We start from the raw sequence: 14,481 nt of genomic DNA on the forward strand, positions 1-14,481 counted from the left end.
TGTCCCCATAGCTTTGCTTCTCTTCCCTTGTTTTTCTCTGAATCATTTTGCTTAATTTTTGCCAACATGAAAAACCTGTGACTTTTGCAAAACTTAGTGTGGTATTAACCGTTGTCTCTTTACCGGTCAAGCTTATTACATGTATATGCTGACACAATTTCAATTATCTCATGAATTCTGATTTTGATGTCCAGAACTGATAAGACCAAGAAGCGAAAATACCAGATTGATCACAGATCTGCCAAATTGTAACAATATGACAATGTCTCTTTGGTAAAACCATTCTGCCAGCTTCACAATAAAGCCACATTGAAACCATAGAGATAACACCACTGAACAGAAAAGCATAGGAGACCAATCAGTGAGACAAAAATAAATAACTTGTGAAGCCAAGGTCCACAGCAAGCCACAATTTTACACCAGGCTCAGGGTCAACCACCAGATACTTTAAGAGTGTTCTATAAAATATGAACTCAGAAGTAGTTACAGCCTTTAAATGACAGTTTTATTTATGCAGTTTAATGACAAGCAAAATAAATAAGACGGGACCTGATCTGACATGGCTTTGAGTAGCTCAACTCCCATTCACGTGTGTGAGTGCTGAGGATAATCAGTACTTTGCAAAACTGAATTCTTAATAAATAAGCACAGATAGAATATAATAAAATATATGGATAAAATCCAGAAAATACATTATCTATAAATAAACATACTCATACTGAAAATCAAGTGCAATAAGACAGATATCATGACCTTTAATATTGCCTCACTATCATCAATACGGATAGAGGATTATTTTCTCACAAATGTAGAAACATTCACATACTTGGGCAGCACCATCAGCCAGGATGGTGGAACAAGCCAGGACATCCGTAACAAAATCAATAAAGCCAGGAACACCTTCAGGAGCTTAAATACAGTCTGGAAATCATCAAAATACAACACCAAAACCAAACTCAAGTTTTATCAGAGTTGCGTACTTTCAACATTACTTTATAGTGCAGAAAGCTGGGGAATGAGAAAGTATGACATATCCAAACTGTCTTCATTCCATACAACCTGCCTCGGAAAAAACCTCCGTATCTTTTGGCCCAGAACAATCTCAAACCAAGATCTATTGACACAGGGCAGCCAAGAGGATATGAGCACCATCATTGCCAGGAGGTGTTAGAGATGGATTGGTCATGTGCTTTGGATGGAAACTAATTCCATCACCATAGTAGCAATAAGATGGACACCTGAAGGCAAGCGAAAACAAGGCTGCCTGAAAATAACATGGCGAAGAGCTGTGGAAGCTGAGCTGAAAAACCTGGGGCAAAGCTGGGGAACCATTGAAAGACTTGCCAGAAACAGACAGGAGTGGAGGAGCTTCGTCGCTGCCCTAAACGCCAGAGGCATAATGGGAACATGATGATGATGATTACCTATACATTATGTATCAGTCATTCTTCTGCTAACAGAATATTTATTTAAGAACATAAGAATGGCCATAATGGGTCAGACCAAAGGTCCATCTAGCCCATTTACTTATTTAACATTTTTCCAGAGAACAAACTCATGTAAAATGATAAATCTGTTTAAGGGATCCTTTCTGACTTACAAAACTACATCTCTTAAAAACTCCATGGTGAATCCAAATGGAACTAAAAAACCAAATTCTGCAGTCAAATACATCCGCAAACAGCTACTTTGGTATCAATTTAGTTTTAAGTTTTGATTAAATGAAAGATACATACAAATGGATACTCACACGATATGAGCAAGATCAAGTGGCTTCTCTGGCTGTTCAGGAAATACAGGATGAGGTGGTTCTCTAGTGGGCACACAACCAAGAGATTTACTAATTGCATGGCTCAGCTTCTTGGCAGGCGATTTCTGTTTTTCAAAGAAAGTCAAACAATGAGTAGATCAATCTGTGCAAGGAAAGAGCACAGACGTTTAAAAATATCCCACATTAGAAAATCTTTGTGTAAATACCATATCTAGCTGATTAGTACGAAGTCATGCATCCAGTACAATTCAGACCCTGTAAACAGGGTGAGTGGCTGAATTAATCTCTACATTCCTATTGAGCTGGAATTTTGAAAGATGGTAGACTCATTCATTAGACTGCTAAATCAAAAAATATCCCAAATGTGAACTCTGACCTTTCTATCAGGGTCACGCCAAAAGGTCATTAGTCTTTGTCATGGTATTTCAGCTATTAAGTGGCCTTTTGAGATATAATTTTGAAATATGATACACCCATCAGAACCTGCCACCACCTCTCCCTTTAGAACAAAGGAGGTGCTGCTTAAACAGAAGAAGGAAAGAAACACTTAAGGATACTTAGTCAAGATCATCACAAGGGTGGACTATTCTTAACTATCAACAACTACTCTGTTTTTTGTCTTTTAAGGATTTACATCACATTCATATATGGCAGCAAACCTGAGAGGAGTACTGTCAGGGATAGAAGCAAGCCACGTGGGCTTCACCCCAGAAAGACTGAAATGAAGACGATAACTATTTGTGTCACTCTGTGCCTTGGGGAACGCCCCGCACTCCCATGTTCATCCTTATAATACGATTGTGGTATCCAATGCAAAGTTTGTCATGTTGGGTGTCTTCGTAAGGCTCATGATGCACTGAGCATTATTGTTATGAGTAATGTTATAGGTTGTAATTTCATGTATATAGTTATGAGGCTGAAAATGTGTCCTCATGGGTTAAGCCTCATCTTGTCTACCATAAAGAATTAGTTAAATAAACCCAGTGACAGTGAGACTAATTACTTTTTCTAACTTATTAACATATTATTGAGTTTAAAGTAATGTTTTTGTGTACCAAATATGTTATCCTGTAAAAAATGGGAGAACATAATTCCCATTTGTTTAATGGAATAAGGGGACCGTCTCTTTGACCAATATATTTCTTATAATATTGCCCACCGTCCCCCAGCCCTTCCATGATCCCAAATTCATAAACATCCCTGAATTCTCAGCAGTTGTGAGTCCCCTCCATTTCTCACTCACCTCCACTGACTTTATAGTTGACTCCCCAAAAAACACCCTCTTCACCCTTAATATTTTTGTCCCTCTCCTATTGCACCATCCACTTAAATAACCATCAACCACTTCCTCCATCCAAGTCCTGTGCTACTGAAAATCTGTGGAGAAAATCCAGGGATCACACAGACTTCCTCCACTACAAATTCACCCTTTCCTCCTTCAGGGTTATCTTCCACTAACAGCTGTTCTCTTTCCCTCCCCCATTACGATTCACCCTATAGCTCCCATCATTTGTCGCCCTCCGCTCTATCCTCAATCCTTTTCCCCAGGATTCTTCTAAGGATTGCACTGATTTGAAGATCAAACAGTTCAGATTTGATCACTTTCCCTCTACCCTTACGTCTATCACTCATGCATCACTTTTGTGTCCAAGTGCTACCATCTCATAACTGTTTCTTTCCCTCCTCACACCCTTTCCCTCCTGTCACTGACTGATGGTCATTCACTTAATTCTCTATTTCCCTTACCACAAGCTGTCCCCTCAATTTTCTCTGCTTCACCCTCAACCTCTCCTTATAATCTGACTCTTTCCACTCAAACTACAACCCAGGCTCCAGTATTCTTCCACTGTAAAAATAACTAAATAAAAAACCCAAACAGTTTTTCAACTCAATTGCCCCTCCAACTACTGTTCTACTTCTCTTTACGTCCTGAATGGGCTATTTACATCCCTTGCTTTTACTTCCTTCTTATCTCACTGAATCCTCTCTCCTCTCCAATCCTGCTTCCTCCCTCTGCACTCTACCAAACTTGCTCTTTCATGATCACTAACCATCTTTTTCTTTCCCAAATCTAGTGATTTCTATCCCATCCTTTTCCTTTGTACTTTTCAAAACTAATGATTACTCTCACGTTGAATCCTGTCCCCCTGCCACCTTTGTTTCTATAGCACTGTCTTCTCTTGGTTCTCCTCCTACTTCTTATCAGTCCTTCAGTGTCATTTGTAGAGCCCTGCGTGGATACAAAATTTGTATCCGCATCCGATCTGCAAACATTGTCTGTAGATATCCGCAACTGTGTAGTAATTTTGTGATGCCAAAGAAGTCCATTATGAATTAATTTAAAGCCACTGAACGCAAACGGTATCCCACTTGGATGTTAGTCTCTGGAACTGACAGCGTAACAAATTAAAGTAGTAAGAAACCTTGCTTCTCATCCCATATTAATCAGTGGAGAAAAAAACGTATTCTCTGTGCTTTCAAATTTAAGGCATTAAGAAAAGAAGAGTACTTTGTATCAAACTTATACCTTGTGATAAAGTTGGGACTGATTTTACAACCCAGTTGTCATTTGTATTTTGATAATTAATAGATAAGTATTAGTAGTTAAGAACTGCAGTCTCACCCTTTCTAAAATAATGAATTGGTTAAATAAAGACAGTGACTGAGACTAACACTCAAAGGCCCCAGTCAGGATCAGGGACCCATTGTGCAAGGCATAGTACACATCCAGAGGTAGACATTGTTCCAGCTTCAAAGAGTTAAAGATCTAACTAGCAAAGTGAATCAGATAAAAAGAATGAGCTAATCCTACAGAGAGGTTACATTTCCTCACAGCGGCTAATAGTTTTAACATTAGAAAAATGTGCAAATGCACACTTGGCGATTCTAAAAAAGATGCCTCACAGACAAGCTTGTTTCCACCCTTGTGCTTACACGTGCAGTTATCAGCAAGATTCTAAACATTTTCTAAGTCTTCACCAATATCATTCTCACGTTAACCTTAAAAGCTATACATGGCTCGTGACTGTAAGCTGCAAAGGAGTGGTCACTGAGAAGCAAGCCACAAGAGTCTCTCCCAAAACTGTACTGGGTGACAACAGGTTAGTATCTCTCAGTCATACAAGAAATTGTATTTAAGGCCTGGTCTATACTACAAAGTTTTGCATGCACAGCTGTGTGGTCTAGGACTGTGAAAAAAATCACATACACCCAGCCAACACAGCTATGCCAGCAAAACTCCCAGTGTAAATGCAACTATGCGTACAGAAGAGTGCTTCAGCTGGCATAGCCAATGTTGTTTGGGGAGATGATATAGCTATGCCAGCATATGCCTTTTGACGACTTATGCTGCATCTACACTACAGGACTCAGCCAGCATAGCTAACCAGCCAAGGGAGAAATTGGTTGTGAATCTGAAGATTGAAGGTAGTTTGGGTGAAAGTTATCATGAAATGATAGATTTCAGTATTCTAAGGAAGGAAAGGAGAGAGAGCAGCAGAATAAGGACAATACACTTCAAAAAGGCAGACTTTAACAAACCCAAAAACTCGTAGGTAAGTTTCCATGAGAAAAAAATCTAAGGGAAAAATAAGTTAAGGAGAGCTGGTAGTTTCTCAGAGACAATATTAAAGGTAGAACAGCAAACTATCCCAATGTGAAGGAAAGATAGGAACAATAGTAAGAGATGACTATGTCTCCATCAGGAACTCTTTAATGACCTAAAAAAAAAAAGAGGAATCCCACAAAAACTAGAAACATGGACAAATTACTAAGAATACAAAAAAATAGCACAAGAATATAGGGACAAAATCAGAAAGGCTAAGTCACAAAATGAGTTACACCTAACAAGGGACATAAAAGGCAATAACAAGAGGGTCTTTAAATACATTAGGAACAAGAGCAAGACAAACAAAAGTGTGAGAACTATTAATGGATCACATCAAAAAGGTTGAGGGATTTAAAGCCTATTTTACTTCAGTCTTTATTAAAAAGGTTAATTGTGACCAGATGCTCAACACCCTTAATATTAACTACAAGGTGGAAGGAACAAAAGCCAGAATAAGGAAAGAACAGGTTATAGAATAATATTTAGACAAATCAGATGTATTCAAGTCAGCATGGCCTGATGAAATTCGTCCAGGTACTTATGGAAATAGTTGGAGGAATCCCAGAAGCATTAGTGGTTATCTTTGGGAACTCATACAGGACAGGTGAGGTCCAAGAGGACTGGAAAAGGGTAAACATAGTACCTATCTTTAAAAAGGGGAACAAAGGGGACCCGAGGAACTATACAGCAATCAGCCTAACTTTGAGATCTGGACTGATACTGGAACAAATAATTCAACAATCAATTGGTAAGCACTTAAGAGGATAATAGGGTAATAAATAATAGACAACATGGATTTGTCAAGAACAAATCATGCCAAATCAACCTAAAGGACCTGGGGATTACAATGGACGAGAAGCTGGAAATGAGTCAGCAGTGTGCCCTCGTTGCCAAGAAGGCCAACAGCATATTGGGCTGTATTAGTAGGAGCATTGCCAGCAGATAGAGGGAAGTGATTATTCCCCTCTATTCAACACTGGTGAGGCCACACCTGGAATACAGCGTCCAGTTTTGGTCCCCCCATGACAGAAGGGATGTGGACAAATTAGAGAGAGTCCAGCGGAGGGCAATGAAAATGATTAGGTGGCTGGGACACATGACTTACGAGGAGAGGCTGAGGGAACTGGAGTTATTTAGTCTGCAGAAGAGAAGAGTGAGGGGGGATTTGATAGCGGCCTTCAACTACCTGAAGGGGGGTTCCAAAGAGGATGGAGCTCGGCTGTTCTCAGTGGTGGCAGATGACAGAACAAGAAGCAATGGTCTCAAGTTGCAGTGGGGGAGGTCTAGGTTGGATATTAGGAAACACTATTTCACTAGGAGGGTGGTGAAGCACTGGAATGCTTTACCTAGGGAGGTGGTGGAGTCTCCTTTCTTGGAGGTTTTTAAGGCCCGGCTTGACAAAGCCCTGGCTGGGATGATTTAGTTGGGGATTGGTCCTGCTTTGAGCAGGGGATTGGACTAGATGACCTCCTGAGGTCTCTTCCAATCTTAATATTCTATTCTAATTTCCTTCTTTGACAGCATTACTGGTGAAGTGGATGGCAGGAAGCTGTACAAGTGATTTATCTTCATTTTAATAATGTTTTTGATACAGTCCCATATGACATTCTCATAAACAAACTGGGAAAATGGGTCTAGATGAAATTACTAAAAGGTGGGTGCATAATAGATTGAAAGACTGCATTCAAAGAGTAGTTAGCAGTGGTCAAACTGGAAGGCCCTATCCAGTGGGATTCCACTGGGTCTGTCCTGGGTCTAGCACTATTCAATATTTTCATTAATGCCTTGGCCAATGGAGAGGAGAGTATGCTTTTACAATCTGCAGAGAATGCCAAGCTGGGCAGGAATGGCAAACACTTTGGAGGACAGGATTAGAATTCAAAACGGCCTTGGAGTACAAAGTACTACACTTAGGAAGGAAAACTCAAAGGCACAGCTACAAAATGGGAAATATTGGCTACGCAGTAGTACTACTGTAAAGGATCTGGAGATTATAGTGGATCACAAATTTAGCATAAGCCAACATTGTGATGCAGTTGAGAAAAAGGCAAATATTCTGGGGTGCATTAGCAGCAGTGTGGTATGTAAGACATGGGAGGTAATTGTCCCACTCTACTCAGCAATGCTGAAGCCTCAGCTAGAATATTATGTCCAGTTTTGGGTACCACACTTCAAGAAAGTTGTGCACAAATTGGCGAGAGTCCAGAGAACAACAACAAAAGTGATGATAGGTTTAGAAAACCTGACCTCTGAGGAAAGGTTTAAAAAACTGGGTATGTTTAGTTTTGAGAAGACTTAGGGGGGAACTGGTAATAGCCTTGACATGTGAAAAGGGCTATTATAACAAGGATAACAATTGACCACTGTCTATGTCCACTCAAGGGGGACAAGAAGTAATTGGCTTAATCTGAAGCAAGGGAGATTTATGTTAGATATTAGGAAAATCTTTCAAACTATAAGGACAGGTAAGCACTGAAATAGGGTTCCAATGGGAGGTTGTCAAACCTCATGCATTGGAGGTTTTTAAGAATAAGTTAGACAAACACCTTTCAGGAATGGTCTACGTCAGCGGTTCTCAACTCGCGGCCCACGGGCCACATGCAGCCCAATTAGCTCCCAGCTGCGGCCCAGCTGTGTGCTAAAAAAAATTCAACTTTTGCCTCCCTGGTCTGGCAGAGGCTGGGGCTGGCTGAGGGGGAGACAGCGTCTTGCAGCCTGCACCAGTGCTCCTGCCAGCAGGGGCCTGGTGAGTGCCGCAGGTAGGAAGGGGGAAGAAGAGTGGGTCTGTGGGTAGGTTTGGGTGCAGGGGCGCTGGGAACTAGGGGTTTGCTGGTGTGCTGCAGCAGCCCTAGGTTTTAGGCAGGGCTCCATTCCTGGCCCCCCTTCTCGGTTCCTGGCTGCCTGCCCATACTGGGGGTCCGGGCCGCCCGTCCGCGCACTGTGGCAATTGGATCTCAGCTGCCTATCCCCATGCAGCAGCACTCAGGGTCCGGATCTGGCTGCTGCCTGGTCCTGCGGTCCCATGCTCCTGGCCTCACTCTGGGCGGGAGCGCTGGGCATAGGGGACTGTGGGTGGTTTGGAGGCAGGTGCCCCAGAGGAAATGAACAGAACAGGGAATCACCAAGTGATCCATCCCTTGTCGCCCATTCCCAGCTTCTGGCAAACAGAGGATAGGGACACCATCCCTGCCCATCCTGGCTAATAGACATTGATGGACCTATCCTCCATGAACTTATCTAGTTCTTTTTTGAATCCTGTTATAGTCTTAGACTTCACAACATCCTCTGGCAAGGAGTTCCACAGGTTGACTGTGCGTTGTGTGAAGAAATACTTCCTTTTGTTTGTTTTAAACCTGCTGCCCTATTAATTTCATTTGATGACCCTTAGTTCTTGTGTTATGAGAAGAAGTAAATAACACTTCCTTACTTACTTTCTCCACACCAATCATGATTTTATAGATCTCTATCATATCCCTGTAGCGATGTGGGACTCATCCCTGCGGCGCCTCCTACTGGTCTCTTCTGGGAATTAGTTCTTCCAGCCTTGGAGCGCCCTCTGCAGGCTGGTATCTCACTGCCGCTTGGCCCCTGTGTCCCTCCCTGGACTCCGGTGTCCCATTATCTGGGGTGCTGCCCCCTGGAATACACCCCTCAGTCTTGGAGTCTCCCCTCCGCAGGGAACCCCCACCCCCTATCCCCACCTCGCCTCAGTTGTAGGCTACTGCCAGTCACCAACTCGCCCCTGCGCCCTGGTGCAGACTGCAGTCTCAGCCACTCATCATAGGCAAGGTTGGGTCTGTGCCTGCTGCCTCTCTCTGCAACCCAGTGCCTCTATGGGGCCTTGGACAAGGCCTTGCAGCCTGGGGAGTTGCCAGCCTGGAGCTCCCCAGCCCCTCTGGCCTTTCCCCAGCCCTGCCTCACTCTAGGCACCCTGCGCTTCCCAGCAGCCGGGCCCCTCTCTCTGAAGGCAGAGAGAGTCTGCTGAGCTCCTGCCTCCCAGTCTCTTATATAGGGCCAGCTGAGGCCTGATTGGGGCGTGGCCCAGCTGCGGCTGCTTCTCCAATCAGCCCCGCTTTTCCTGCCTGAGCCCTCTCCCAGGGCTGATTTCAAGCCCTTCCAGGCAGGGGCGGGGTGACCACCCCACTACAATCCCCTATTAGTCATCTCTTTTCCAAGCTGAAAAGTCCCAGTCTTATTAATTTCTCCTCATACGGAAGCTGTTCTACACCATATCTGCACACAGTATTCAAGAGGTGGGCGTACCATGGATTTATATAGAGGCAATATGATATTTTCTGTCTTATTATTTATCCCTTTCCTAATGATTCCCAACATTCTGTTTGTTTTTTTGATTGCCACTGCACATTGAGTGGATGATTTCAGAGAACTATCCACAATGACTCCAAGATCTCTTTCTTGAGTGGTAACAGCTAATTTAGACCCCATCATTTTATATGTCTAGCTGGGATTCTGTTTTCCAATATGCATTACTTTGCATTTATCAACATTGAATTTCAACTGCCATTTTGTTGCGCAGTCACCCAGTTTTGTGAGATCCTTTTGTAGCTCTTCGCAGTCTGCCTGTGACTTAACTATCTTGAGTAGTTTTGTATCTTCTGCAAATTTTGCCACCTCACTGTTTACCCCTTCTTCCAGATCATTTATGAATATATGTTGAATAGGACTGGCCACAGGGGGACACCACTATTTACTTCTCTCCATTCTGAAAACTGACCATTTATTTCTAACCTTTTTTTTTTTTCCTGTTAACCAGTTGACCAATCCATGAGAGGACTTTCCCTCTTATCCCATGAAAGTTTACTTGGTTTCAGGGCCTTTGGTGAGGGACCTTGTCAAAGGCTTCCTGAAAATCTAAGTACACTATATCCACTGGATCCCCCTTGTCCACATGCTTATTGACCCCCCTCAAAGAATTCTAGTAGATTGATGAGGCATGATTTCCCTTTACAAAAACCATGTTGATTCTTCCCCAACAAATTATGTTCATCTATGTGTCTGACAATTTTGTTCTTTACTATAGTTTCAACCCATTTGTCCAGTACTGAAGTCAGGCTTACCGGCCTATAATTGCCAGGATCACTTCTGGAGCCCTTTTTAAAAATTGGCACCACATTAACTATCCTCTAGTCATTTGGTACAGAAGCGAATTTAAATGAGAGGTTACAACCACAGATCTGCAATTTCACATTTGAGTTCCTTCAGAACTCTTGGGTGAACACCCTCTGGTCCCAGTGACTTATTACTGTTTAGTTTATCAATTTGTTCCAAAACCTCCTCTAATGGCACCTAAATTTGGGACCGTTCCTCAGATTTGTTACCTAAAAAGAATGGCACAGGTTTGGGAATCTCCCTCACATCCTCAGTCGTTAAGACCGATGCAAAGAATTCATTTAGTTTCTCCACAATGGCCTTATCGTCCTTGAGTGCTCCTTTAGCATCTCGATTGTCCAGTGGCCCTGCTGGTTCTTTAGCAGGTTTTTGCTTCCGCTTCTTGGGGAACCTGGATTGTGACACAGCAGGACGGCTGTGCCACGAAGCAGAGGCAGTGAGACTGGAACTGCAGTGGGTCTGCAGGTGGAGACGAGGATGGAAGAGCCAACACCACTGGAGGGCACACCCGCTGACCAGAGCTAATTCCCGAAACAGCCAGCAGGAGGTGCCTGTGTGGTAAGAGAACCTGTGACAGGTATACATTTAAATTAAGCCTCTATTATGGTGTCTTTAAAATTTCCATGCAGCTTGGAGGGATTTCACTTTTGGCACTGTACCTTTTAATTTCTGTTTAACTAACTTCCTCATTTTTGTATAGCCCCCTTTCTGAAATTAAATGCTACAGTGTTGGGCTGCCACAGGGATGTTAAATTTAATTATATTATGGTTACTATTACCAAGCGGTCCAGCTATATTCACCTCTTGGACTAGATCCTCTGCTCCACTTAGGACTAAATCAAGAATTGCCTCTCCTCTTGTGGGTTCCAAGACTAAATACGCCAAGAAGCAGTCATTTAAGGTGTCAATAAACTTTATCTCTGCATCCCGTGCTGAGGTGACATGAACCCAGTCAATATAGGGATTGTTGAAATCCCCCATTATCATAGAGAGGCTATAAACATAAAAAACTCAAATCTCCCTGAGCATTTCACAGTCACTATCATCATCCTGGTCAGGTGGTCGGTAATATATCCCCAGTGCTATATTCTACTTATTAGAGCCTTTACAATTACTAAAATTGGGGGGGAGGGATAGCTCAGTGGTTTGAGCATTGGCCTGCTAAACCCAGGGTTGTGAGTTCAATCCTAGAGGGGGCCACTTAGGGATCTGGGGCAAAATCGGTACTTGGTCCTGCTAGTGAAGGCAGGGGACTGGACTCTATGACCTTTCAAGGTCCCTTCCAGTTCTAGGAGATAGGATATCTCCATTTATTTATGTATTTATTTATTTTATTTATTTATTACTATCCATAGAGATTCTATGGTACAGTTTGGTTCATAAGTTTTTTACTTCATTTGATTCTATGTACCTAGACCTACACGTACCTAGACAAACAGAGCCAGACTAACAGTCAGGGTACGTAGGACAAACACGTTATGGGACAACTTGTTTTCTGGAGAAAAGTGGCAATTTAGGTACAGGTGACACCGAAGAAATTTTTTAAATTTAAAAATTAATTTGAAAGCAATTCGTCAAGCTTCTGTGAGAACGTGATCAGTAACATCTAACTACTATGTAATGACCTGGAGCGCCCTCCCATCTACCAGTGTGATGCCTCTCCAAACCCCGTTCACTTTTGGGTGGTCTATAAACCTGTCCACTTCCCTTAATTCACCAAAAGCCATGTGGACATAAAAAAACTAAAACTGTGGAATTAACAAGATGTGTGCTTATTTTTACCATTCAATCACATTGTTTTTCGTTGTTCCTCTTACTCCCTCCTCTTGTCTATATGTTGCCTATGTAAGACTGAAAGTTCTTTGAAGCACGGACATTGTAGTAATCACTCTTTAAAATGCCTAGCAGACACTAATGGTGCTAAACAAATATTATTTTTAGGATCTGATAATATGTAAGTAGTAAACATTGAACATTAAAAACGACACTCAGAAAACCATCTTTGTGACCATGGACGTCACCTCCCTAAACAACATTCCTCACAATGATTGCATCGTGTCTGTCGCAAACATTTACAAGACAATGGACAACAATCCGATATCCACCCCAAACACATCGCCAAACTCATTCATTTCATCCTCACCCATAACAATTTTACATTTAATAACAAATACTTTGAGAAAACCATGGGAACAAGCAGGAGTACTAGAATGGCTCCCCAATATGCCAACCTCTTCATGGGCCACATTAGGGAAGAATTTCTGGACAAATGCACTACAAACCCAATGATATACCTGAGATACATTGATAGTATTTTCATCCTCTGGACACACGCCCTAAACTCCCTCACAGATTTCCACCAAAATTTCAACCACCACCACACATCCATCAAACTCTCTCTAGAACAGTCCCGCACCAGCATCAACTTCCCGGAGACTACAGTCAGCTTCAACAGTGGGATGCTACAGACAACTATATACAAGAAAATCTATGGATCACCATACTTACATTCACAGATTCAGTGACCAACCCAAACACACCAAGGAATCTGTTATCAGCAGCAAGGCACACAGATGCCATGTAATATGCTCTGAAGAGAAAATCTAGGATACACACCTTAACACACTAACAAACACTTTCACTAAACAAGGACACTTCATTAGAGAAGCAGAATGGGCTACCCAAATATCTCAAGATAATCTCCTTCAATACCCTCCAACTGCACATCCCTAGTTGTCACCTACCACCTCCACTGGAACCCGTACTTGATGGGGACCACACCCGGAAAGCAATCGTTCCCAAACCTCCTCTTCTGGCCTTCAAACAACCCCCCCAACCTTGCCAAGCTCATCATCAGAAGCAAGCTTCCCACAGACTAGGACACACCAACTCAAAATGGCACCAGACCCTGCCAGAACAAAGGATGCAAAACCTGCAAACCATCTCTCTGCTGCTATGATGATCAGTACTCCCACAACACACTTTTTAAGATCCCTAGGTCCTACACACACCTATCACAACATGTGGTGTATCTCATCCAGTGCACTAAATACCCCAATAACAACTATGTGGGTGAAACCAGACAAACACTACACTTTTGAATGAACTCACACAGAAAAATGATAAAAGACAAAAACATCATCTCACCCATAGGTGAACACTTTTCACAAAATGATCACTCTATATCTGACCTCTCTGTCCTCGTCCTCAAAGGAAACCTGCACAGCACCTTCAAAAGATGAGCCTATGAGCTTTCATTCATAACTTTGATAGATATTAAAATGATGGACTTAATAAAAACCCAATTTATGGTTTATTACAACAATCTGTAACCTAACCCCCCTTTTTTGTCCTATAACTGGAGAGATGTCAATGGGCCACTTCACCTTGAATGGTCTCTTATCCCAGGTCTACACTACCGGGGGGGTCGACCGAAGATTCGCAACTTCAGCTACACGAATAGCGTAGCTGAAGTTAGTGTATCTTAGGTCAACTTACCTGGCCGTGAGGACGGCAACAAGTCGACCGCTGCCGCTCCCCCCGTCGACTCCGCTTCCGCCTCTCGCAAGCTGGAGTTCCGGAGTCGACGGGGAGTGCGATCGGGGATCGATTTTATCGCGTCTACACTAGATGCGATAAATCGACCCCCAATATATCGATCACTACCCGCAGATCCAGCGGGTAGTGAAGACCTGCCCATAGAATATGTGTTAACTACTTATGCCGAACAATCTGTTCCACCTTGTATTTAGCTGTGACACTCTGAGGCCAGGTCTACACTGCCAGTGTCTCTGGACATCAAGGCACTTTGCAGTCTGTTCCTTGTAGGTCCCAGGTCTCCTTCTCAGGCCACTGTAGCACTCTATGTTAGGGGTCCCCAACACGGTGCCCGCGGGCGCCATGGCACCCACCGGGGCTTCTAAGTGCGCCCGCGTACTGGCCGGCGGACGAGCATCTGCCGAAATGCCGCCGA

The 14,481-nt window shown here is 42.9% G+C and overlaps 1 protein-coding gene across 1 annotated transcript in view; it reads right to left on the minus strand.

Moving 5' to 3' along the window:
* Positions 1–14,481, minus strand: part of DTNB (dystrobrevin beta) — a 346,393-nt gene that overhangs the window by 177,104 nt on the left and 154,808 nt on the right. The window contains exon 9 of the mRNA XM_065400623.1: positions 1,751–1,875. Coding sequence (XP_065256695.1) covers positions 1,751–1,875 — 125 coding nt within the window. The remainder of the gene's footprint in view (positions 1–1,750; positions 1,876–14,481) is intronic.

The sequence above is a fragment of the Emys orbicularis genome, chromosome 3, assembly GCF_028017835.1.
Source record: "Emys orbicularis isolate rEmyOrb1 chromosome 3, rEmyOrb1.hap1, whole genome shotgun sequence".
NCBI classification, from domain to species: Eukaryota; Metazoa; Chordata; order Testudines; family Emydidae; genus Emys; species Emys orbicularis.